We start from the raw sequence: 27,081 nt of genomic DNA, 5'->3' as shown, positions 1-27,081 counted from the left end.
TCAGGGTTAAGCTAGGCCTGTGAAAGGAATTATTGAGGACTGATTTTTTTTTTCTCCTTAAATGAACAGACTTAAGTCCTTAAACATGGTTCTACTTATTATCACTTTTTTATTATTATTTAATGTTTCTGTTCTTCTATTTTCACGGAACTGAATACCTATTCTCAGAGTCTACTATTTTCTCTTTAATAAGAATGGACTCCTGCCCACCACACTTTTTGTCCATTATGTCCACAACATTAGCCACATGTTTGATTTATGCTCTTGCTCCAACCAGTGCTCCTATAGTGATGGGATAGGACCCTGCTCTTAAAATAGACTATGCACATTCATCTGGGAGATGTGGCACAGTGTCAGGGATACTTAAAGTCACAGGGCAATCCTAGTACATCCTCTTTAACCACTGGTTTACTAAAAGATTTAGTGGGGGCAGGGTGGGGAAGAATTTCTACATGAAAGTAAATACATTAACACTCACAATACAAAAAGTCACATGAATTTTTGAGATTAAAAAATAAGATATAAAAGGAATATTGTAGCTAAGGCAGGATCCATTGAATGATACTTCCCTGGCCTCTCAAGGTTGTGCCTACTCTCTCCTCTGATGGATGTCACTAGATATATATTCCACAGGGATCTAATTTTAGTTCATAACTGGACTTGAAGGTCAGCCACCTAAATCTGATAGTTCTAAACTTTTGCCCTCTCTGTACAGCACGTGTGTGTGTGTGTGTGTGTGTGTGCGCGCGCGCACCCAAGACAGAGAAAGACAGAGAGGTATTAAATTCTAAAATAAGCTTACTATAATTAACAGAACAATGTTGTCAGTTCTACAAGACAGACCTATTAAAAATTTGTATTTTACAAAAATGTTAAACAATCACTGACTCACTGCCAGAATTCTAACCTGGGTTTTTAGTAAAGGTTGGAGAAAGGATTCTGAAGGTCAAATTTAGAATTTCTTTATAAAAAGATAAAGATTAAATTTTCTAAATGAATACTCATGCAGCTGGGTCTATATGATATTTAACTTACTATTATTTCTATATACTTGTGGGTTTCTTTTCCCTGCTTGTAGTATGGGAAGTGATGGTACTTCTCACTTTTTATGTAATGGATACTGTCCTTGTGAATAAGGTTTATCTCACTTCCTAAATTTCACCTCTAGTTTACCTTACTCCACATGTACATTTTTCAGTAAGACAATCCTTCTGGCTATGTTCTATACCATGGTAATCTTGCCAAAAATATTGAAGAGAAAGTGCAGACGAACAACAATTATGTAAGTTTGGCTCAAGTTTGTTTGCTAATTAGCAGTCCTGAGAAAGACATGTTGCATCATCAGGAGTTCATTAAGGGATAGCAAAGACTGCTTAGGTGCAAATGAAAACTCACAAAATCTGCTGCCCATCCTTTCTCAACTGAGGGCAGAAATGGGCATGTCAAAACTTTTTATTTCTCTTCAAATACAGTACCAGCCAACTCTGCTTCTCTTACTATTTAAGAGTCTTTTTTTTCAGAAAGCCTTTTTCTCCTATTAAAATATAGTTTAATATTTTAAGTTAATATATCAGCAAATACAGAAGTATCATCATTTGTTGTTTATTATAATTTACCAAAGAAGGGCTCATTATCTCATTACTCTTTAGTGAATTCTTAACATAAGCTATAGTTTGATCACGCAGTATACTAACAAGGCTGGAAGATGGACACTATTACAACACATACCTGGTATCTTAGTGGCTAATACAGATCAAGGTCCTACAGATCTCTATAGCTCCTTTGCCTTTTTTGCCTAAAAGTTTATCCAAGTCTTTCCTATATAGTCTCTTTAGGATTTCCCTGCTTTGTCTCCAATGCCATCTACCCCACAACACTCAACTATTCAGTCTGTACTAGTTACTCTATCTCTGAATCTAGTTCCCAGCTCTAATGTCCCAGGTGACAGAAGATAGTCAGGGGCTCTGATGGTAAGCTGATGTTTACCATGATGTTTGTGTCCCCATTAAATTCAGATGTTGAATCTCTAACCACCAATATATTGGTATTTGGAAATGGGCCTTTGGGGAGGTAATTAGGGTTAGATGAGGTCATTAGGGAGGGGCGCTAGTCCAATGGGATTAGTGCCTTTGAAAGAAGAGACCCTGGAGAGCTAGCTCACTCACACTTTCCCTCTACCCCTCTCTGCACAAAGAGATCATGTGAGCGCACAGTGAGATGACAGCCATTTACAAGCAAGAGAAAAGGCCTCAGGATGAAATCTGCTGGCATCCTGATCTTGGACTTCTTAGCCTCTAAAACTGTGAGAAATAAATTTTGCTGATTAAGCCACCAGTCTATGGCATTCTGTTAACAGCAGCCAGAGCAGAATAATACAGCTGAGAACAGGGACAAGAGGGAAGTTAAGTTGTCCCAATGAGACAGTTGTGAGATTTTAGGGATCCTCAAAGGCACAAGAAGACACTAGCGATACAGCAAGAAAAGCACAGAACAGACTATTTAGATTCCCTCTAGTCCCTAGCTCTACTATTTTCTGAATTTGGATCTGGAGCAATTTTCTTAATCTATCTGAGGCTAAATTTCCTCATATGTAAGATAGAAATATACCTGTGTCACAGGGTTATTTTAATTATTTAATATAGAGAGCATCTGAAAAAAACATATTGTAAGATGTAATTCACTTTATATGTTACTTATTGAGGACTGTACAATTGAAGTGAGAAAAGCACCTGGCTTTAAGCACTAGCTTTGCCCCTTGTGGTTATGTGATCTTGGGCAAATTTCTTGAAATCACTTGTATCTCATTTCCTCATCTCTAAAAATAGGAATAACATTTAGGGCTTATAAATATTAAGTGAGATTATATATTTAAAAATCTTTAGCTTGGGATAGAGTAGAGGCTAATGCATCTTACATCATAAAGATGGCCAGATGGACAAACAGATCAAGAAACATTAACAGGCATACTCTACATAGGCACAATACGGCTAGGAAATTTTTATTTGTATGTGTTTTAATGGCAAAGCCACTTGAAAAAGGAAAATGCTGATGCTATAAAAATATCATTGCAATTATGTATTAATTTTATCAATTCTATGATGTTCACTTGGAATCCATAGTACCCATTACTTAGCACTTGTGTGCTCAGCCCCCATACAGGCACACAACTCAAAATGTTCCCAACTTAAAATTCAAGTACATGCAAATTATTCAAGAGAAATAAATTCCAAGTGACAAGAAGTCTATTTTGGGTTGGGGAGTTAAAAAGCACATGACTCAAGTTATTTATAATATTAGGAAGACTGAACATGTAAAATGAATGAATAAGGAATATAAGTGTATTTCAATGTATAGCAATTTAAAGTTATATTAAGAGACTGAAGAAATAAACTACAGAGAATTCAGCCAGAGAAAGCTTTTTGATAAATATGAGTGTTAGGCAATAAGGCGGGGGGGGGGGGGGAGGAAATGATAGAGATGGAGTGGCAGAAAGGAAGTAGGAAGACAAGCAAAACAGTGGACAAAGGTAGAGACAGAGAGGGATATGGGTAAGGTAAGAGGATCAACCAAAGCCAACTTAAAGGAGTTCATACGCGTAAAAGCTTTCTAATTAAAGCTATCTGACAACAGAGTGGCTGCTGTGAGCTTCCCATTACTGAAAGTATTTCAGAGTGTGATGTCCCTTTGTGCAAGATATGTTAGAAGGAATCACTATACTGGAAGATACTTGGTGCCCTTTACTATACTGTGAGTTCCCTGTGAACTTCCTGCAAATATGATCCCTGAAGGCAGAGAAAGAGACAGAGGCCCTGGGTTGAGTCCTAGCTCTTCCATTCATTAATTGTGACTTTGGGCAAGTCAACTTCTCAGTTTTTCATCTATAAATGGGGAAGTTGGGAACATTAGAGATGTCTGTACAGTCAGTAACTCTTCCATGTCCCTAAGATAAGAGTTTAATTAGTCAAAGATATACATACATGTTCTCCCTTTTCCTTAGTACATGATCAAACTTTGTAAGGAAGAGCTAAATGCTGAGAAAAAGAAACCTTACATTTTTGGCAAAAAATAATCATAATAATCATAGGAATCCAAAAAAAAAAAAATCTGCAACATGCCTAACTAACTCCTATGGTCAAGTACTGCACTGCTTATGGAGAGCTGACACTACATATCCTCACTGACTATCCTATGTAGTCACACTGCAAAGCATGCTCTTCTGTTTACTGTCCATGCTGATAATTAGCTCAGTGTCAAAGCTTTGTTTATGCTCTGCGTCAAATCTCAAACTTTAGATGCCTAAAATCATAAACTGAATACAATCAATTCATAAGCTGTACAACAGGTTGATTCAATTATTAATAAATGGCAGTATGGTGAACAGGGGTTTGGAGCCAGACTGCATGGGCTTGAATCATAGCCTTAGACTTCACTAGTTTAGGCAAGTTATTTCCTGTATGCCTTAGTTTCCTCACCTGTAAAGCAAAACCACAGTACCTACTATATAGACTTGTGAGGATTAAATATGTTAATATTTCATACACTGCTTGGAATGATGACGGACACGTAGTGTATGTTACCTATTGTATTTACTAACAAGCTTTACTGAGATATAATTCATGTATCATAAAGTTCACCCTGTTAAAAGTGTATACTCATTGGTTTTTAGTATAGTCACACTGTCTAATTTTAGAACATTCTCATTACCCACCCCCAAAAAATCCAATACTCATTAGTAGCAACTCCCCAGTCCCCTCTCCCACTAGCCCCTAGGTAACAACTAATCTACTCTCTGTTTCTTCGGATCTATTTTAGACATTTCATATAAATGGAGTCATATATTATGTGGCCTTTGTGTCTGGCTTCTTTCACTTAGTGTAATGGGTTCAAGGTTTATCCATGTTGTAGCACTTATCAATTTCTTTATTCTTTAATTTTCAGCAGAATAATATTTCATTGTATAGTTAACACATTTTGTTTATTCATTCATAAATCGATAGATATTTGAGTTGTTTATACCTTTTGGCTATTATGAATAATGCTACCATAAACATTCACATAGGAGTTTTTGTGTAGACATATATCTTCATTTCTTTAGTGTAGATACCTAGGAGTACAATTGCTGAGTTCAACGTTTTGAGGAACTGCCAGACTGTTTTCCAGAATGGTTGCACAGTTTTACATTCCCACCAGTAAGGTATGAGCATTCTGATTTCTCCACATCCTTGCCAATACTTGTTATTATCTGTTTTTTTTATTCTAGCCATACCAGTGAGTGTGAACTTTAATCTCACTGTGGCTTTAATTTGCATTTCCCTAATGATTAATGATGTCAAGTTATTTCATGTGTTTACTGGCAACTGCATATCTTTGGGAAAATGTGTATTTAGATCCTTTGCCCATTATGAATTGGGTTGTCTTTTTATTATTGAGTTCTTTATATAGTCTAGATAGAAGTCTTTTACCGGAAATATGATTTGAAAATATTATCTCCCATCCTTTGCCCATTATGAATTGGGTTGTCTTTTTATTATTGAGTTCTTTATATAGTCTAGATAGAAGTCTTTTACCGGAAATATGGTTTGAAAATATTATCTCCCATCCTGTAGGTTGTCTTTTCACTTTCTTTTTTTTAACATTTATGTATTTATTTTGAGAGAGAGAAAAAGGGAGGGACAGAGAGAGGGGAGGAGAGAGAATCCCAAGCAGGCTCCACGCCCAGTGCTGGGACCGACATAGAGCTCAATCTCACAACTATGAGATCATGACCTGAACAGAAATCAAGAGTTGGAGGCTCAACCAACTGAGTCACCCAGGCACCTCTAATGAGTTAACTTTTGTATACAGTGTGAGGCAAAGGTTTAACTACATTCTTTTATATGGGACTAACTAGCTGTCACAGCATCATTTGTTAAATGACTGTTCTTTCCTCACTGAATGGTCTTGGCACCTTTGGCAAAAATTAGACCCTTTTTGGCAAGGATCTTGGCACCACTGTCAAAAATACACCTCTATATACATATATTTATATTTAATCTATCCTCATGCCAATACTACAGTGTCTTGAATACTGTTGCTTGGTAGTATATTTTGAAATCGGGAATTGTAAGCCAAGTTTGTTCAAGATTATTCTGGCTATTCTGAATCCCTTTCAATTCCATATGAATTTTAGAATTGGCTTGTCAATTTCTACAAAGAAGCTACCTGGGATTCTAAAGGTAATGCATTAAATCTGTAGATCAATATGGGAAGTACTGCCATTTTAGCAAAAGTCAGTCTTCCAATCCATGGGCATGAGATGTCTTCTCATTTATTTAGATTTTATTCAACTTCTTTGAACAACCCTTTGTGGTTTTCCTAAAAACTGAGTTATTTGAGTCAGAATTTCATTAGTTGTTCTCAAGGGCTTAGTTAGCATACACATCTTATCAGAATCAGCTCCGGATTAACTTAATTCCAATGAGATACAGAAACATTATTTCTATATGATGCTATTCCTTTCCCCTTTTTATGGCATTATTGTTATATATATGTATGAATGTTGCAAACCCAACAATACGTTAAGATAACTATTACTACTTTATATAATCTTGTCTCTTAAACACTCTGGGGAGAAAGGAAAACGAGCATATACTTACAGCTTTCGTTACATTAGCTTTATTACTTATAATTTCTGCTTCTCTTGATTTGTTCTTAAGGATCTGAATTACTATCTAGAGTCATTTCCTTAGTCTAATACAGCTTTGTTCTCATCCACCTTTGTGCTTTTTTGGCAAATGTGTTACATTTCTGTATGTTATTGGCTCAACAATACATCATATGTGTATATATACACATATGTACATACACACACATATTTTTTATATAAATGCTTTTAAAATCAGTTAAGAAAGGAGAAATATATGCACTTATATTGTCTTTTACAATTACATAATTACCTTTATCAGTGCTTTTTGTAAATTCAAATTGCAGTTTGGGATCACCTGTTTTCAATCTAAAGCACTTTTGGTATTCTTGTAAGGTAGGTCTGGAACAAATTCTTTCAGTTTTTCATTTATCTGGAAATGTCTTTATCTCCCTTGCATTATTAAAAGAAAGCTCTGTTGGTAATAGAATTCTTGGTTGAGTTTCTAATTTGAGCTATTTGAATAAGTTATCCCACTGCCTCTGGCCTACAGGTTTTTGAGAAGTCAGCTGTATGTTTTGTAGAGGTTCCCTTGTAAATGATGAGTCCTTTTTCTCTTGTTGCTTGCAAGATTTTCTCCTTGTCTTTGGCTTTTAGCATTTTTAGTATGATGTACCTGTTTGTGGATCTCTTTAACTTTATCCTGCTCAGAATTATTAAGCTTCCTGGATGTGTAGGTTGTTTTCCAATAAATTTGCGAAGTTTTCAGCCATCATTTCTTTTAACATTTTTTCTTCATTCTCTCCTCTCCTCTCCTGGTACTTCCATCATATATCTGTTGGTACATTCATGGTGTCCCATATTTCTCTGAATCTTGCTTTACTTTTCCTTACTATTTTTTTCTCTGTTCTTTACCTTGTGTACTCTCTATTGATATAATCACCAAATTATTCTTTCTTCTGACAGTCTCACTCAAATGTTGAGCCCCATTAGTGAGTTTTTATTGCAGTTATTGTATTTTATTGTACCTTTCAACTCCAAAATTTCCATTTGGTTCTTCTTTTTCCTTTTAACAATTTCTATCTTTCTACTCATATTCTTCATTTGATGGGACATTGTTATCAACCCTTGCATTATTTTTAAATCATGGCTTCCTTTAGTTCTCTGAATATAATGGCTACTTTTAAGTCTTTGTCTATTAAACTCAACAACTGGTCATTCTCACAGTTTCTGTCACCTGCTTTTTCCCCAGTGTGTAGGTCATTCTTTCCTGTTTCTTCACATCTCATATTTTTCTTGGAAATGACATTTTATATAATATATAGTAGCAACCCTGGATACTGCCCATACCCTCCAAAACTTGCTATTGCTATTTGCTTATTTACTCCATGACTGGATGAATTACTTTAGTTCAGTATATTCTTCCCCTCCTTCTCTACAGATGTTCCTCTTCAGGGGGCTCACCCTTGGTTATGCCACAGTCATCCTAAAATGACAGTGGCTTTGGCTGGCCTCTCTTTGACCTTCTTTTTCCTGAGCACACCCAGCTGGCTAAGTTCTACTAACTACCAGCTGATTGATATACTGTCTTCAACAATGTCCTGGGCATGAATTGTTCCACAAACTGAACCAATCTATTAGGGCTCCTTTGAAGGGATAGTCTCTGAGGTCAGTATTTAAGGTTTGTTCTAACCACAGGAGGGTTCCTCCCAGCTGTTTCTTTCTCCTTTTCTCTCTAGAAAACTAGCCCATCTTCTGGCTAGCCTGTATGTCCAATGAGTCTATCAATCTCCCTCCAATTCCTCCTTTCTCCACAACCCGCACCCTTAGGCATGAACTTCACACTCTGTTGCAAATGATGTTGGTTCCTTTGGGGAGAGATTCAGAGATCTCTGTTATAAGATCTGCTTGTTCCTCTGGGTAAAATTTTGGAGTCCTGGTTCTGATGCCGGGACAAAGACAATGTCATGCTTTTCCCTGGGTGACACCTCCTTGGGAGCTGATTTGAGGGGACAGGGGAGCAGCAACCCCAGATATCCTCAGCTTGCCTCTCCCAGAGTAGAATCTACATCCCACAAGCCAAGGCCAAGGGCAAATGGGGCTCCTCTATTTTCAGTGGTGCCATATCCATTGTATAGACTCTGTCCCGTGAGTGTGGGCCGGGTTAAAGGAGGGGGGACCCTACCTCTCAGCTGCCCTCACCTAGAATTTAGTCTCAGCAACAGGTAGCAGGGGCAGGATGAGAAATGTTAATCGTACATCTCTACTGGGAAGACAGCCTTCTACCTGAAAAAAGAGTAAAGAGGGAGCTCTATATTCTTGAATGCATCAGTTTAGAGGACAGTTTCCATCTTGCTCAGCTAATAGGAGGGAGGGAGGGAGCAGGTCTCAGTTTAAATACCACAGACTTTCACTTTTCTTACTAAGTTTTAGTAAATTTTCTTGAATATTTCTTCAATGACTATGCTCTGTGGACTATTTCCAGGGACTTTAAATGGTTGTTTTTTAAAAATAATAGTCACCCATTTTAGTGGGAAACAGGTCTGTAGAACTCCTCACACTGTCATCACTGGAAGTGGAACTTCTGGATGAGTTTTTCTGGTAAGAGAAAATGAATCTGAAACTCTTAAGTACAAATTGGAGATATTATTATTATTCTGAGAAATAAATCTCAAAAAATGATCCAAAGATCATGTATGGGCTGCCACATCTATGGCTTGCTAAGTCAGAAGAGCTGTTTTGTTCTTTCTCCCTACATTTAGTCTTTCAATGCCTTGGCAAACATCTAAAATAAAAAAAGGAGTCTGAAAAGAAGTTTAAATTATTTTGAACTACTATGAGGCATTCACTCTGGTCTATGATACAATTCAGCCCTTCTAGTAAAGTTTTATGCCAGATTCCAGCTGGACAGGAACTTTGAAAAGTAAAAGGTTTAGGATGCTTTTGGTTGTGTGTGTGAGAGAGTTTTAAAGAAATCAAGATGTTGAAAATGATTATCTTTAAAGTTACTGTCTTCTAAATAAGAACTGTGCTTGCATCATGTATCAAAGTATTCCTAAGGTGAGACATCAAAATTTGAGTCAAATTTACAGGGCATACAAAGCTCATTCTGCTTTAGTGAAAACTGGGGAGTTTAACAATTTCAAGTAACTAAAATAAGTGTAAAGGGCTTTCAGAACAAGCATCCATGTCTTGAGCTATTCCTAAGCAGGGATTCACAGTATAGAACTGCTGGTTCTATCTTGGTACATTTTCCTTAGGGGACTCTAATATGGAAATTTACCTGCTCATTTTCTAGAGTCTACAATGGCAATCTTCAGTATGCATCTGTAGCTGAGAAAGTGCCAAACCCCACACCATAGGCAAATAGCCAATTTAGCAACCAAAGTCTAACACAGGACTTGGCACACAGGAATTACTGAAAAATTATTTGTAGACTACAGAGATCTCTACTAATAATGCCAAGTACATCCAAGTCTGGGGTGGGTGAAGTAAAAAGAAGAAAATCTCAAATGATGGAATGAACTTTCATGTTCATATAAATTTATTTCATACTATAAACTGGCTCCACAAGCAATATTATTTCCAAACCAGTAACATTTTTTTATGTTCCCCTCCAAAGGAATATATAAGATAATCAAGAATGCTCAATTTTATAGAAAATAAATGATTTCAAAAAAAGTATCTATTGGTCTTTGCTTATGCCACTAATCACATTACTATAGAAAGATATATAACATATGTTATATAATTATAACATATTTTATATTTTATTTATTTATATTTAATAACATCTATTTTTTTAAATGTTTATTTTTGAAAGAGAGACAGAGTGTGAGCAGGTGAGGGGCAGAGAGAGAGGGAGACACAGAATCTGAAGCAGGCTCCAGGCTCTGAGCTGTCAGCAAAGAGTCTGACACGGGGCTTGAACCCACAGACTGCAAGATCATGACAAGAAATGAAGTCAGATACTTAACCAACTGAGCCACTCAGGCGCTCCTATAATTATCATGTTATTAAATCATTATAATCTATAATAGAAAAGTTTAAAATACAGAATAGGGAAAGAAAAATGTCATCTACAATAAACAAGAAAAAAGTTTAAAATACAGAATAGGGAAAGAAAAATCAGATAGCCACCATTTAGCAAATTTCTTTATAGTCATTTTTCTTTGAACAGTTTTTATTACTTTTGCATGACTGTGATCATCCTGTATAAATACTTTTATATCCATTTTTTTCACGTTAAACATTACATTGAGATTCTGCTGTATAATTAGGAGAATATCAAATTCAAAGTCAAACAATATTGTACAAGTAATGGGAATTCTGGCCTCCACTCAATCTCCAAGTTCCCTCCATTTATTTAACAGGTGTTTACTATAGGTGCCTATTTTATGCCACATGCAGTGTTGGGGGCTGAAAATATAAAAAAACTAAGCCAGAGTTCTTGTTCTCAAAGAGTTCTCAACTCAGCAATTATCCTCTGCCATTATAGAAAATGGGCTTATCTGTGTGAATTTAAAGCTAATGACACAAATGCTTGAAATTTGGCTATTTTCAACTTCACTCTTTTAAGGAAAATCACTATATACACAAAGATTTATCTCAAACAACAACTGAGGTTTTCCATATTTGATATAGCTGTATTCTTATCTTTCAGGTAAAAGAGCTGCAATTCTTTTACTCATTTTATGACATGTATTTTTCAACATTTATTGCAATTAGCACTCTATTGGACTTGAGATCAGTTGTGTTTTAGAAGCCAGTATAAGAGCTTTCATTTCCTCTGATGTAAATTTCAGATTATTCATCATACTTCCCCCTATCCTACCTATTTGCATGATTGATATATTTGCTTATGTGCAAATAAACAACCACAGCCTAGAGGTAGAAGAAGGAATGCAAATACTTCAATAAGTACAGATGCTTATAACCAAATATACAATGATCCACATGCACCTGGAACTATTTACATTATATGTAAAATATAACAGTTGTATCTGACTTTACTTCTCTGGAAAATCTTAAGCACTCCTTTTTGCTAATTTTCTTTGCTACTTTCCAATTTAAGTCTAGTTGCCTAAATGGTGTCTCAAAGAATTAAATAAGAGATAAAACAAGGTATTGAGTCATAATTTCAAACCTTCTGAAATATACAGTCAGAAAATCTATTCTCTACTTGAGGATCCACTACTTACTAGTCACGAGAGTGTTAGCAAGGTGTCATTAATGTAAGCCCCAGTTTTCTTATCCATAAAATAGGGATGGTGATATTCACACCATACTTATAGCATTAGTGCATTACTGTTGCAAAGCAAATCTTTGTAAAAATGCAAACACTACATAAGTGTTAGCAATTAGGTCTAAGGATCTTTAATATATAACCATTTCTTAAAAAGCTCATTATAACCAAGTTTTATTTTTTGAGAGGCTCTGTCTGTTCCCTTACATTTACTTCTAAGTTGTCATAAAAGTTTTCAGACTAAAGGTATTGCGCTTTTCAGGAAGACAGCACCTGTAGTTTATCGAAAGGCATGCTGCTATTACCAAAAAGCTGTTGGCAGAAGGCTCCAGAGACATGCTTAGGAAAGAGGAAAAGAGAACTAGGGCAGCAAAACAAACTGGACAGTAACTTGAGTTCCTCCAGGGTTAATGTGGAGGCATGCCTACTAGTCTATGTCTCTCTACACTGAGAACCTAAAAAGCTGTTAGGATGTGGATCCTTTAGAGCATTTCAAGTTTTTAGGGCCTTAGACATGAAAAAGTCACTAATGATTTTTAACCCTTGGAGACTAAAATGATTTTCTTTACCTACGCTTTGCCATAGCTAGCTAGGTCCCTAATTGGATTAAAAAAATTTTTTTTAATGCTTATTTATTTGTGAGAGAGAGAGAGAAAGAGAAAGCGAGCACATGTGTGGGGGAGGGGCAGAGAGAGAGAGGGAGACACAGAATCTGGAGCAGGCTCCAGGCTCTGAGCTGTCAGCACAGAGCCCTAAACGGGGATCCATCTCGCGACTGCAAAATCATGACCCAAACTGAAGGCGGACGCCCACCCGGGGGCCCCCTGGGTTTGTTTATTATCAGACCTCCCAGGAAGCAGAAATCTACACACTATCACTGCAAATAACAGGAGTATAGGAGTTACTGTCTCCAAAGACCTAGAAGGCAGTAAAATACTTTGAAATGTTAGGTTTTGCTACTATCTTACAGAAAATACACATGCTTTATTAACAACTGAGTGGGAAATTATTCTCCCTCAACTGAAACTTATATGAAATGGGGGGAATCCCTGTCTTAATGTACTTACTTACTTATTTATTTTTAAAGTTTATTTATTTTGAGATGGTTCCCCACACCCCTCCCCTTGATGTGCACAGGAAGGGGAGGGACTGAGAGACAGGGAGAGAGAGAATCCCAAGCAGGCTCCACACTGTCAGCACAGAGCCTGACTAGGGGCTCAATCTCACAGACCCTGAGATCGTAACCTGAGCTGAAATCAAGAGTTGGATGCTTAATGACTGAGCCACCCAAGCACCACCTAATGTACTTATTTAGACCAGTAAAAGTACTATCAAAGATTCTAGTGTCAGAGCCCCAAGACACAATGAATCAACAGATATAGTATGGATTCTCTCAAATAAAATCAAAATAGTAGGTGCCTCCCTCACCTGAATTCCTATCATGAGTGTGTAAAAAAATAGGTTAACACCTTGCTTTTTTCCCCCACTTAACTCTCTGTCCCATTAACACATACCTGTCTCTCTCCTTCTCCCCCTCCCCTTCTTCCTCTCTTTCCTACATCATAATATTCCACTATGCAGATGCACCCTAGTTCTTCAAATACTCCCTGATTTCTGGAGACTTGTTTGCTTCTAATCATTTGCTATTATGTATAGTGCTTCAATGAAGCTTTGCTTACCTGGTTCTACCTATCCACAAAATAGATTTCTAAAAGTGACATTGCTTGGTCAAAGGGCAAAATGCATCTATAATTTTGGTAGATAGTGCCAGTTTCTGTTCCATAGGGATTGTGGCCATTTTGCACTGCCACCAAATGTGAGTACTTATATCCTGAAGATCATTTATAAAAATATACATGCCTGGATTCCACCTCCCAAATTCTGACTTAGGAGATAAGGAGTCAGGCCTGAGTAGGCCTATCTTGAAAACGCTCTCCAAACAGCGTATCTCTAGTTGAGAATCCATTCTACAATGCACTCTAGTCTTGTTTACATTGTTCAAATCCAAAAGAAAATGTTTAACCTCCAAAGTTTATACCCCATGTCACTCATTCAATAAATACTTTTTGAGTACCTATTATGTGCTGGGCACTCTAGATGTGAAGGATATAAAGATATATAACAGTATCTATGGTTAGAGTTTGCAGGGTGTAACAATGAGACATGTCAATACATAATTAAGAGACAACATATAAGTATAGTATTAGAGATATACATAGAATTTTATGGGAACACTGGAGAGGTACTTCGCCCTGACAGAATGCTAGAGGAGGCTTCCTGAAGGAGGTGCTCCTAGAGCTGAGTAAGAATTAACCAGGTAAAAAGAGGAAGAGGTAAACAAGAAGGAGAGGGCATTCTAGGTAGAAAACAACATATACAAAGTTAGGAAGTAAGAAACAGAAGGGATGTGTATGTATATACAGCTGAAGCATATTGCTAAAGCACAAAATACAACAGAATAGTAAGCAATAGGCTGCAAAAGTGGGCAGAGATCAGATCACTGCACAAGTAGTATACCATGTTAAGATACTTGACCTTATTCTCTAGGCAAAGGAAGTCACTCAAGAGTTTTAAGGATGGGAATGACAAGATCATATTGTTTTAGAATTCTGGACAATGGACTGAAAGGGCATATAACTGGAAAAAGAACGATTAGGAAACTGGTACAGAACTCAGACGAAGGCTTGCATTAGGGCGGGGATTAAGGAGAGAGTGTACTAAAGGAATCTTAAGAGGTAAAATGAGCAAAATGCAGACATTAGGTAGGGGTGGAGGTAAATAAAGGGATGATTTCAAGGTATTATCAAACCGCTTCCAACAAAGTACTGGATTTAAGCTATTTTTTCAGCAGCAGCGATAGGTTTACACTCAATCATGCCCTCTCACTTGGGTCTTGACATTTGTAAGGTCAGGGATAGATGTATGGGGCTGAGCAAAATGCTCGTGGGGAATTGGTAGCCTTCTCCTTTAGCATCATGCTCTAATCAGCTAAGTAAAGCAACCACAGGCAACCCCAACCGGCAAGCATAGCATTATATGACCGTATCTCAGATGCACCCTTTCTTATAATAACTCATCTACTGGCAAGTCTCTTGACTCCCATTTTTCTCTATGCCTGTTAAGTCAGTGACCGAGACAATTGCTGACAACACAAATAACTGCCAGTACAGGGAACAACGTGTAGTTGAGGGGCAGCAGCATCAACAGCTGCTTTCCCAAAACTTAAGCCAAAGCCAAGTTTCACAACACCAACAACACGTTTTGGGCAATCTATAGGTCTATTACCAAATAAAGTCAAGCTCTGGAGGTGAGAAGATATGGAGAGAGTCCCCTTTGAACTGTTCCCATTCCCCTGATTTATGCAAGCATAATGGTCCTGTGGAGATGGAACAGGAGAAAGTTGTGTGTAATCCATACTAACCTTGGTACTTGTCTTTTTCTCAGTTCCTAAAAACAAACTGAAAGGAAACCAAAAACTAAACAATCATCAGATAAAAACAAGTTCACTGTTTAGAAAGTCCATGAATGAAACACACACATACCCCCCCCCACCCCCCCCCCCCCCACACACGGTAACACCAAGGCTTACCTTTCTTTTATCTTCATCTGTTGATTCAAATTTGAAAGTAGCCCTATGCTGAGGGGGGAAAAGGGAAACAATGTCATTTTAAATACACAGAGTTTTAATTGCAGCTATATTTAAAAGGTATCTTTGTAAAAATCTTGCCTTTCCATATCGTATTTCAACACTCGTATTGAAGCAAGAGAGATAGGCATGTAAGCAAATAATTATAAAGCAGTGTGAAAGACTACAGCAGAAAAACAGACAAAAGAACATAAGAGTACCAAGCCACTAACTCTACGCAGGAAAATCTGGAATGCTTTGCATCGAGTACAGAGCATCTGAACTGGACCTTGGGGATGAATAGGAGTTTTCCAGGAGGCAAATGGAAAGCACTCTAGAGACAGAAACAAAGACTCAGATGTGTGAAATGGTATGATATATTTGTGAAATAAACAGCTCTGCCAGAGTGAAATATAGGACATGTGAGGGGATGGGAGAGTAGAGAAAGAAGAGAATGGAAAAGTAAACTGGACAGAAATTTGGAAGGGTCTTCCAATGTTGCTGAGTTTGTACTTTCTTTTTCATATGCACTAAGAAATGATCAGGGAATTGTAGACAGGGAAGGGATTTGATAGACTGGTATTTCAGAAAAGTAATTCTGTACGAATTAAGGTTTAAATTATGGCTCTACCACTAACTAGCAGAGCAAGTAACAAAATCTCTATCAATGGATTTCTCATGTGAATAGAGGGGATACCTAGTTCTCTGAGCTGCTGTTAGGGTTAAAACAGCAAAGGCATATATATATATACCATCTCAGTGCCTGGCACATAGTAAACACTCAGTAAATATTAGGATTATAATGATTATGATGCCAATGATATTGAGGAAAAAAATAACCAGAAGCGAAGAAAGTGTCATGAGTCTCCTGAGATGACTGGCAACACTATATTTTCCACTCTGTAGCTTAAACAGAGGATGGAGTAAGTTGACTTGCCCACAGCCACAGAAACAGTGATAGGACCCAAAAATTGAGCACAAAATTTCTCATTCTTTTCTCAAGTTTTATTCTGGGGAACCTAGTGCTCTTATGAATCTTGAGTTTTCCTTTAAAAGCAATCTCCACTGAACATCTTTGTTTTGTCTGTTTGTTTGTTTTTGTATTTTTCTCATTGGTCACACTGACATTTATTAGCAACTCATCAGGAGTTAAGTACACAAAGTACTAAAGATATCATCATTACAGGTGGTTCTGTGTCGTCAGCTTTGCAGAAGAAGCAATTTTTGAAATTAAGTGAGATGGAGAAATGCTGACAGAGAAGTGGTTCTGAATGTAAGAAATGGTCAGAGGGAAGACTGAGGTAAGAAAGAAGGGTTGTTTGAAGAAACTGAAGAGAGGCTGCTTCACATAAGGTTTGCAAAACAATTAAAATAGATGATGTTAGGTGGTTAGATGGCTTGGATTTAAAAATTTATACCTAAACTGGCAGACAGGTGATAGGCAACCAAGGAAGACAGAGGTAGGTGTGAACAGTACAGCATTCTGGGAGAATATTTTGGGCTGTTGCTTTCAGGCCAGATCAAAGGAGAGAGCAAGACTGAAGACATAAAGCCTTCTAAGAAATGGGCATCAATAATCCAGGTGCAAAATTGCTGGCAGCAGTATAAATTGACATAAACTTTAAAAGGGAAAGTAATTTGGCAACACATACAAGAAAACATAAAGATATTCACATCCTTTCACTCAGAACTTCTACTTGTAGGAATTTATCTTAATGAAATCATCCAGAAGGAGAGTAAAGTCATATATGTAAGCATATTCACTGCAGTGTTATCTAATATTATGGAAGAAAGAGATAACTGAATATCTAACAACAGGAGACTGATGAAATAAACTGCTGTGCATCCACCTGATAAAATATTATATTGCAATAAAAAAAGATGGCTAAAAATCTCTGTTAACAACATGGAAAATTACTTATAATGGCATCAGTGGAAAAATAGTAAAACACCAAGCTAGATGTCTACAATGACAGTACCTACATATGTATACGGATGCATTAAAGGCTTGAGTGTTGAAATGCAAAAATAAAAGCAACTGGGGGCACTTGAGTGGCTCAGTCAGTGAAGCGTCTGACTCTGGATTTCAGCTCAGGTCATGATCTCACAGTGAGATCAAGTCCTACATTGGGCTCCTCGCTGACAGCATGCAGCCTGCTTCAGATTCCCTCTCTCCTTCTCTCTCTGTCTCTCCCCTGCTCATGCACACGCATGCGTGCTCTCTCTCTCAAAATAAATAAACCTTAAAAAAAATAATAAAAGCAACTGTACAGTGGAATATCTGGTGATTTTTTTTTGACAAAATCATTGTTGGTGCAGTATTTTTATAATTAAAAGGGAAATATTAAAAATAAAAGATAAACCAATGAATGAACAAGGAAAGAAAGAAAGAAAAAAGGAAGAACAAGTTGTAAATCTGAAGGCTATAACTGGGGAGCTTATAGACATGAGGTTTAGTAAAAACTAACTCTAGATAAAAGATAAAGAAACAACAGACATCAGGCTAAGGTTGTAAACTGAAGCTTAGTAAAAGTCCAATACAAATGAAAATAAATTGCACTTAGAAACCAAAAAAAGCTATGGCTTTTTTGCCATTATATGTGAAATATTAATTCCATAAATTATCTGCAATAAATGAACCTAGTCGCCAATACAGTGGTTCTCCTCAACTTTTTCTGGCATCTATGATAAAGGCATAGAGAAATAAATCATTTTTTGGAAAGATCTTCATTAAGTTATAAAAATATCTTTTAAACAGTTTCTACGTAGAATTAATCTTTCATGGTGAAAGTTTTTTTTTTTTAAAGATTTAAATGTTTATTTATTTTTGAGACAGAGAGAGACAGAGCACGAGCAGGGGAGGGTCAGAGAGAGAGGGAGACACAGAATCAGAAACAGGCTCCAGGCTCTGAGCTGTCAGCAGAGAGCCCTGTGCAGGGCTCGAACTCACGGACCGTGAGATCATGACCTGAGCCGAAGTCGGACGCTTAACTGACTGAGCCACCCAGGCGCCCCTCGTGGTGAAAATTTTGAATAGTACCAAGGACTAAATTTTCTGTTGCTTTTAAATGCAAGGCTGATCCTCTCATAAAACCACAACGAGAAAAGAAAGAAAGAGAGAAAGAGAGAAAGAGAGAAAGAGAGAAAGAGAGAAAGAGAGAAAAGCTTTCAAAAGCCCTAACTAGCATGAGGGCTTAATTTAATTAGAAAATATACTGGCATGTGAGGCAATACAAATTGAATTTTGAATGTGCCAATCTATTCAGAAGCTCAACCCCCCAAGATTGTTTGGATCCAAAGATGTTGGCTTCTCTAAGGCTGGTTTCTTTTATACAACTTAGATCATACCTAACCTATTCAGTACTTCTAACCCTTACTCTCTCTCCTTTCTAAGGCTGAAAGAGAAGGGAAGGGGAACTAGCATTTCTGGCTATAAATACCTTTATAGAACTGCCAGCCAACAGTCAACCACCTCACCTTCTTTATGTGCTTAATTTCCAGATGAACAGGAGCAACAAGTCAAATATAAACTAAAGAGTAAAACCATTGTTCAATTTAGAGACCAAGTAAACTAGGAACAGCTCTGTGACACACCAGACTCACAAGGACTCCTCCCCATAGGTTTTTATATCCTATGAGTAGGCTCTAAAAAGCTCAGGCTCAGGAGGCAGACAGCAGTGGGTTTGAGTCCAGTCCAGCTGCTTACTAAAAGTGTGACCTTGGTCAAGTTATTCAACTTTACTACCTGTCAGAGTTTCCTTATCTTTTATGTATGGCACCTTGCACATAGCAGGTGTTCAGTAAGTGGCCACTATTGTTATTATAGTATGGCCTATGATGTGGCATCTGGCCAAATACCTATTAGAGAACTAGGAGTTATTTCATATTTCAGAAGATACACTCAAAAGTACTGATACAAGGGAATTAACCGGGGTGGTGTGTGTGTACATGTTGTGCTGTATTTCACAAATAGAGGTTACTTCTAGAACTAAACACCAGTAACTGAGGTTATAGAATTTCAGTCTGGAAACAAGAACAAGGTATAACAAAGGAACAGCTCACTAAACATGCTCCTCTGCAAAAATGTGTGGAATGAGCTCAGAGTCAGAACTCAACCCCAAAGTGGAAAGCAAAAAGTCTTCTTACATGGTCCGGTATATTTACATACCCTATTCAAATGTGTAGACTGTATTTCTAGAACTGTCTCAATATTAGATCCCGATCAATCAGGTTCTTCTAGCACATAAATGAAGACCTCACTGCTATCAGTGTTATTTTCCTCTCTTACGAGGACTACTCTTGGAGACCTACCTGATTGTATCTGAAATAACTTTTCCCTTTAATGTGGCCATAAATTTGCCACATTTCCAAAACGAAATCCTGTTGGAGCTTGTTATAAGGTAATTATATGCCCAGGTGGCTTTTATGGCTATGAAGCCATCTCTCTGGCTATCATTATAGTTGATGACTCTAGGCCTCAGTTTCTTCACCTATTAACTGAAGGGGATAGATCCAATTACCTTTGAGAGTCCTTCTAGTCTAAATAACTTGTGATTCAAGGAACTAAGATATTGTACACCTCAGAGCCCTTGATCACTGTTTGTTGTGATAATCATAATGATGGTAACCAATCTCTCTATTAAATCTGTATCAGAGCAGGCCCTGAAGGAGGAGGAGGAGCTTGGACAGCCTAGACTAGAACAATACATACCTCCCATGATTAACAGCTCATTCTATAACTAGAATGGAGGTGATTAGGACCCAACAGTAACCAAAGAAAGTAACGTACTGGTCCTGAACACCTTTTGCTCTTCTGTGCTCAAAAACACAGAATAGACAGGGTAAAGGGAACATGAACCCACTTCTAGCTATGTGCCCTTGAGCTCATAGTCACCTTGTCTTTATGAACCCCAATTTCCTATTCCCCTTGCAAAAGGGAATACTTCTATCTCCCTCGTAAGTTTTAATATAAGAGGATTAGATGTGATGATATGTGAAAGTGCTTAGGACAGATAATACATAGTACATAGCAAGCACTCAATAAAGGTTAACAGGTGAATTGAGACAAATGGAAAAGATCAACCACTCTTCCTATTTGTTTTTTAATACTTTCCTATGTTGGGTCAACTTGTATTATGCCCTCGAGAAACAGACAAGTTTAATTTTTCCTGGGATAGTAGATCTTCCCTCTCCCCAGGATAACAAGAGTCAGTGAATGAAGCAAGAAGGCTCGAAAATTACAGTCTCTTTAACACAGAAATTAGATGTTGTTACCTGGAGCCAGATAGGTAACTGTGGCTCTAAACATGGTACAAGGTATTTTGCTACCCATTAGAAAATGTAAGGGTCAAGGAAAATGAGAAGTTATGGAGTATACTCCCCAATTATTTTTATCAGGCTAAATCAACTCAGGGCTACATGTTTAACTCTGGCCTTTGTTGTTCTAAAGTTAGGGGTTCTTCTTCAGTGCCAGGCACTGTTTCAAGGGCTTTACACATATAACTCATTTAATCCTGACAACAAATCTATGATGTAGGTACTATTATTGTCCCTGTTTGACAGGTAAGGAAATTGAGGCACAGCAAAGTTAAGTTAACTTGTCTGAGGCTACATGGATGGTTAAGTTGAAGATCAGAGTCAGGCAGTCTGGCTCCAGAGCCTGTGCTATGGCCACAAGACGTCTTGAGTACCTTGATCTATTAGAACTATAACTCACTAAGTAAACGCCTCCTAGGTGCCCTGTGCTCAGTGTGCAGCATTAAACTTCAGTTAATTAAAGGTGCATAATAAGTTAGGTAATATTATCCCTATTTTAAAGATAAGAAAGCCATGACCCAGGCTTAAAATAACAAATCCATAGTCATAAAGCCAATAAAAGGCAGATTTGAACCAAGATTTATCTGACTCTAAATTCTACCTTCTTTCCACTATCTTGAGTCATTAAACATGCTCCTCTGCAAAAATCTGTGGAACGAACTCAAAGAGTCAGAACTCAACCTCCAAGTGGAAAGCAAAAAGTCCTCTTACATGGTCCAAGATATTGACATATCCTATTCAAATGTGTATACCATATTTCTAGAACTGTCTCAAATTCCGGCTTTATTAGAGAAATAAAGTGGCATAAAGAACCTCCTCCCCTAAACAATGACCCAATCACTTTCTGTGTACATGATTCATTTCTGTTCTTGGTTGGACTCCTCAATGCCCCACAATCACCTCTCATTCTAAACATTTCTCAAATCCATTTTTTCCAGGTAAGAAAAACGAAGCGCACAGTGTTCAGCTACTTTTTCAGGATCTCAGACTCCATATCCCATAGAGCTGGGCAATTTAATTCCACCTCCCCATTCTTACTGCCAGACCACCGCAATCATACTTTCCCTTCCTATTCATCTGCCTCCAAGGTCTCTCTCGCCTTGAGGAGCAAAGCCCCACCAACAACATGAACCTCAGCTATTTTCTTGGTATGCTAGCCCTACCATAATCAGCATTAAACAGGAGCGCTCTTTTCTGAAGGAGCTGACTGACCAGGTTCGCATCCAGTGAGAGCATTCTGAGGCTTGGCCCAAAAAGTACTTCAGGAATAGCATCTTAAATAATATACACTGGGCATACAACTCTAAAAACATTCCCAGTGTGAAAGGGGAGCTGGAGATGTCCAGAACTTAAGCTCTGATAGCAGTTGGCCAGGAGTGGTGTGCGGAAAGCAACCTGGAGGGAGATCAAGGAGGGGAAGAGGTAGACTCAAGGAAGCAAATCTGGAGTTCTAATCAGTTTAGTCTTGGAGGGAAGGAGAAATATTGAAGAAGGTGGTAAGATCCAGTTAGAGGTTTTTCCTCCTCCCGTCCCTAAAGAAGAAAGTTCCTACTGATTGCTAGATATCTGGCATATAGTAACTGCAAAATAAATACTAGTTGATTCAACACTATTTCTTTCTTTTGAGCATTAGTTTGTAGCTGCCTCTGATCTTTTTTTAAATCAAGTTAAATGAATATCATCTCCGTAATATGAACACCAATGTATCAAGTGAATTTCTCCCAAATTAGGCAGATATGCAACAATAAAGCATATTAGAAAGTGAAGGAGATGGGGCGCCTGGGTGGCTCAGTCGGTTAAGCGTCCGACTTCGGCTCAGGTCACGATCTCACACTCCGTGAGTTCGAGCCCCGCGTCGGGCTCTGTGCTGACAGCTCAGAGCCTGGAGCCCATTTCAGATTCTGTGTCTCCCTCTCTCTCTGCCCCTCCCCTGTTCATGCTCTGTCTCTCTCTGTCTCAAAAATAAATAAACATTAAAAAAAATTTTTTTAAATAAAAAAAAAAGGAAAGTGAAGGAGCTAAGATACGAACAGAACTGAATCCATCCATCCATACTCCCAAAGAAAGTAGCACAGTACTGTAGAAAGAGCAATTAGAAAACCGAGATTCGAATCTTAGCCCCACCTCTCAACGGCAACATTATCCTAAATGTCATTTGTGAAATGGGGAATACCACCACTTCCTCACAGGGTTGTTGGGGAAGGTTCAATGGGAATGAAGGTATCTTATTTTGGGATCTTCTCCACCCAGAGCAGAACTGGCACCCTGGCAGGTCAATCGTACAAAGTGTAATAAAGCGCAGTGGTGGGCACACAGCAAACGCAGAAGCGGAAATTAGGAGTACAAGTCAGTCAAAGGAAGAAAGGTGCTGTCTCTAGGGTACGACTTGGTGTTGAGTGCGTTTTCACAGAAGTGAGTGGTCAGTCATCCCTATAAAGTAGTCTTCTAAATGGAAGAATAAAAGTGTGGCGTGCTACCTTTTGAAGTGACCACGTAAAATTCCTGCAAGAAAAAGTAATGGAGAGCTAACGGTTCCTGGAGAAACATTCAGAGAAGTGGCTGGGATTTACAACAAGATACCTTTTTACTGCAGAGCTGTAAAGTGGAAAGAACAATGAATGGTTTGAAGACCTAGGCTGGAGTCCCAGCTCCCAAGTATGACCTTGGGCAAGTTACTTAACTGATACAGAATCTCAATTGCAAAAGGAGATAAAACCTCACAGGACTGCTGTCAAGATTAAATGAGATACTGGATGGGAAAGCTGTTAACCCGATACAAAGAAGAGCTATTGCTAGGAGTCTGAATCTCCCCCCACTTACAACATAGTATGCCCATGACCTTGGCGTGATTTCAGTTCTTAGCACCTCGGTTTTCTCATCTATAAAATGGGGAGGATGACACCCTCTACCCCGTAAACACTCTGAGAATCAAGTTAGACCATATATGAGACCTCAAGCTTTGAAAACTATATAGTGCTATAGGTATAGAAAGTAACTGCCACCGTGGCTGATGCGTTTTATGCTTAATCAAGAGCCGTGTTTAAGCACGGAAACACAGATTTTCATGCCATACAGGTGAGGAAGCCTCGCGTGCATTCATGCATTCAAGAGTGGGACACAGGGCACAGACGCACATCTACGGATTCTGGGGGTGTGACTTGCATGCTTGGGGGGAGAACCGTGGGACAGCCGGCTGGGCCGGAATCAGAGGAGTGGGCGCCAGCGTGGGGGCAGGGGGATGCAGGATGCACGCACGGGAAAGGCTGGGGGCACAAACACGCATGCCCAAGCCGGAAACGTTTTCTGGGGGGAGCAGCGCGCATCCCCGGAATGAGGGGGGTTGGGAGGGATGCGATGTGCAAGCCCCGAGGGCGGCCCGGGGGTGCTCTACCGCACGCCCGGGGCCAGGGCGCTTTACCTTATCGCTGTAATCCCTCAGGACCCGCTCGATAGCCCCCGCCTCGCCGGCCCGGACGATGTAGAGGGCGCGCTCCTCATCCATGGCCGCAGGTGCGGGGGAGCCGCGGCCGCTCAGCGCGCCCAAGCCGCTGCCTCCAGGTAAACGCCTCGCGCCCCCGCTCGCTCGCTCGTTCCCAGCTTCCTTCCTTCCCTCCTTCCCTCCCTCCCTCCTGCCTCCAACCCGCCAGCCTCCGCCCGGGCAGGGCCGACGTCACCGCCCCTCAACTTTCACCCCGCGACGTCACCGGTCCCCCAGCAACCGGCGCCTCGCGGCCGCCCCCGACAAGGCCCAAGACTCGATGGAGGCCTGACGAGCGGCCTGAGGCGAGGTCAGGCCCGAGGCCTCGCTTACTCTCCTGCCTCTCCCTCCCTCGCAGAAGAGCCCAGCCTTTTAAGTGGGCTTTCGCAGCCAGAACTGTTCTCTCCTGACCCTCCTCTATGAATCATTCTCCTCAGCTGACGAGAGCGACCCGGCTCTTCCCCGCCCCTCTAAAAGCCAGCAGCTAAATGGACTACAATTCCCTGCGCTCATTGGGGTCATTCCACGCTTCCATCTAATTTACTGGAGTACCGAATGGCATGCCGGGATTAGTAGTCATCCAGCGGGAAAAGACTTCCCGCCAAAGGCATGCTGGGAGCTGTGGTCCGGTCAGGGCCGGAAACGGGAGTCCCGCGGCAGCCAGAGGCCAGCGGCTAGCGACCAAGAGACCGTTAGGGGGAGGGTGTAAGCGTCTGCTCTGCCTCCTTTTTGTTCCTATCAGAGCTGGTTGTCCTGCTCGAGCCTTGGCCGGTCGGACAGGTTGACAGTCGGGGAAACTAGCACCCCTTGGTGGGAACTGTCAAACACCGGTTTAATTCCCTCTTTTTCTTGATTAGCGGTTTCGGTCTCTTTGAAATTCTTTCCTTCCTCCCCTTGTTTGCGGTCATGTTACGTATTCAGCTACAGTAATGTGGGAAATTGCAGGCAGTTATCTGGAGAAAAGGGGATTTTTTTTTTCCTTAGTAATAGTTGCTGCCACGTATCGCGTGCCGCGAGGGCTCCAGATTCAGCGTTAGGTCGTTGCCATATAGCTTCTGATTCTCACGACGTGGAGATTTTTCTGGAACCAAAGGAACCAGCATAGGTTAAGTGATATGTCCTGTGTCACAAAACTGGTAAATGGGGAGTTAGATTAGATTTGAATCCGGGTCTTTCTCCAAAGGTGACTGCTCTCCATCTGCCAGTCACATAATACCGATGTGCTAGTAATGGTAGTGATGGGGATAGTGAAGATGGAAGAGGTTCACGTTTGCTGAGTGTTTACTACGTGCAAACATTTTGTTACATACTGTGCCTGTGTCCTCTCCGTCAGTTTCTCACAACGTCAGGCAACAAGTATTTGAGAACCTCTGCTGTGTCTAGCACTGTTCAATATAGTTCAGTACTGTCCAGTGTAGATGCAGTGGGCCTCAAAGTCCTTGCCCTTGCGGAGCTCCCATTCTAGTGCTTAACTCTATGAGGTGGGTACTATTCTCAGTTTAAGAGGAGCAAACCGTCTCGGTGGGGTTAATAGATTAATTTACCAAGATTGCACAATTTGGAAACTGAACTTGATGGAACTCAAGAGTCTGTGCTGCTTTTTTGCTTTCCCAAGCTATTAGAGAGTGGGTGAATTTTCCAAATAACTTCCAGTTCCACTCCAAATCGTCTTTGGTGCCTCTTCTGCCCATGTCTACCTCTTGAGCTGTGTTGAAGAGGAACTAGAGGGGTAACAATTTTTCATCTGATAATTATTGTCTTCTTCTATCTGTCAGATGCTGTGTTAGCTCTGGGAATTTGCAGAGAAAAAGAAATATGGAATCTAAGCTCATGGAGCTTTTGATTTTTCTGCGGATTATACTCTTCACGCAGCAGACACTCATTGAGCATATCTGTTGAGCCAGGCACTGGAGTAGGTGCTGTGTCCATGATAAACTAATGCAGAAAGATTTTAATCTGTCTCTTAAAAAAATACCCTTAGAGCGGTCTGCATTCCTTAGGTAATAGTAATACCTTGCAATTGTTTTTAACAGTTTATAAAACTTTTTTTTTTTATTTTTTAGAGGGAGCATGAGTGGAGGAGAGGGGCAGAAGGAAAGAGGGAGAGAGAGAATCCCAAACAGGCTCCACGCTCAGTGCAGAGCCCAACACGGGGCTCAATCCCATGACCCTGGGATCATGACCTGAGCCAAAATCAAGAGCTGGATGCTGAATCAACTGAGCCACTTAGGCACCCCGCTTTTTTCTGCATTTTAATATACACTATCTCAGTGGATCATTGAAGAAGGTACTATTTTCCCATTTATAAATACAAAAACAGGCTCAGACAAGTTAAGTAATAAGAGCTAGGACTCCTACTGCAAGCTGTAAAGTAACAGTATTTGGGTACCTACTCTGTGTCCAGTAGTGTATTACATGCCTTTTGGGTAACCATATATTTATTTGTGGAGCAAGGGCATCAGGACAGGACACTAACAAGCATAAAGTATCTGAGTAGAGATGTTGCTTTTAACAAGGGTCTTACACATGTGTTCAAAATGTCTATTTACCAGAAATAGGCTTATGTTTTTAGGCTCCAACCCTGAACTTCTAAAAAGAGATTTAAAAAATGTGAAACCACATCAATTAACGGCTTGGGAAATTGCACTTTAGTAATTTTAATTAAGCACTAATATTCTGATTTTATAAATCAAAAGGATCTTTGACTCTAATTCAAGTCATCTTTTGACCACTGACGAGACTCTGGTCCCAGAAAAATTAAGTGATTTGTCCAAAGTCAATAGTTAAAAGCAGAC

General features: G+C 39.4%; 1 protein-coding gene across 11 annotated transcripts in view; it reads right to left on the bottom strand.

The window, feature by feature from the left end:
- RIC8B (RIC8 guanine nucleotide exchange factor B) overlaps positions 1-24,812 on the bottom strand; it is a 102,468-nt gene extending 77,656 nt beyond the window's left edge. For 4 of the 11 annotated variants that reach the window (XR_008300458.1, XR_008300462.1, XM_053226688.1 and 1 more), the window contains exons 1-2: positions 24,227-24,812; positions 15,457-15,504 (exon numbers count right to left, since the gene is read on the bottom strand). Coding sequence is in view for 6 of the 11 variants with exons in the window: in XM_053226688.1 (XP_053082663.1) it covers positions 15,457-15,504; positions 24,227-24,310 (132 nt within the window). In the remaining 5 variants the exon portion in view is untranslated. The remainder of the gene's footprint in view (positions 1-15,456; positions 15,505-24,226) is intronic. The other 7 variants (XR_008300459.1, XR_008300461.1, XR_008300463.1 and 4 more) reach the window with 4 other exon arrangements.
- Positions 24,813-27,081: the final 2,269 nt, after the last annotated feature.

The sequence above is a fragment of the Acinonyx jubatus genome, chromosome B4 (genome assembly GCF_027475565.1).
Source record: "Acinonyx jubatus isolate Ajub_Pintada_27869175 chromosome B4, VMU_Ajub_asm_v1.0, whole genome shotgun sequence".
Taxonomy (NCBI): Eukaryota; Metazoa; Chordata; class Mammalia; order Carnivora; family Felidae; genus Acinonyx; species Acinonyx jubatus.
Note: the sequence above shows the minus strand (reverse complement) of the source record. Positions and strands in the feature narration are given on the sequence as shown.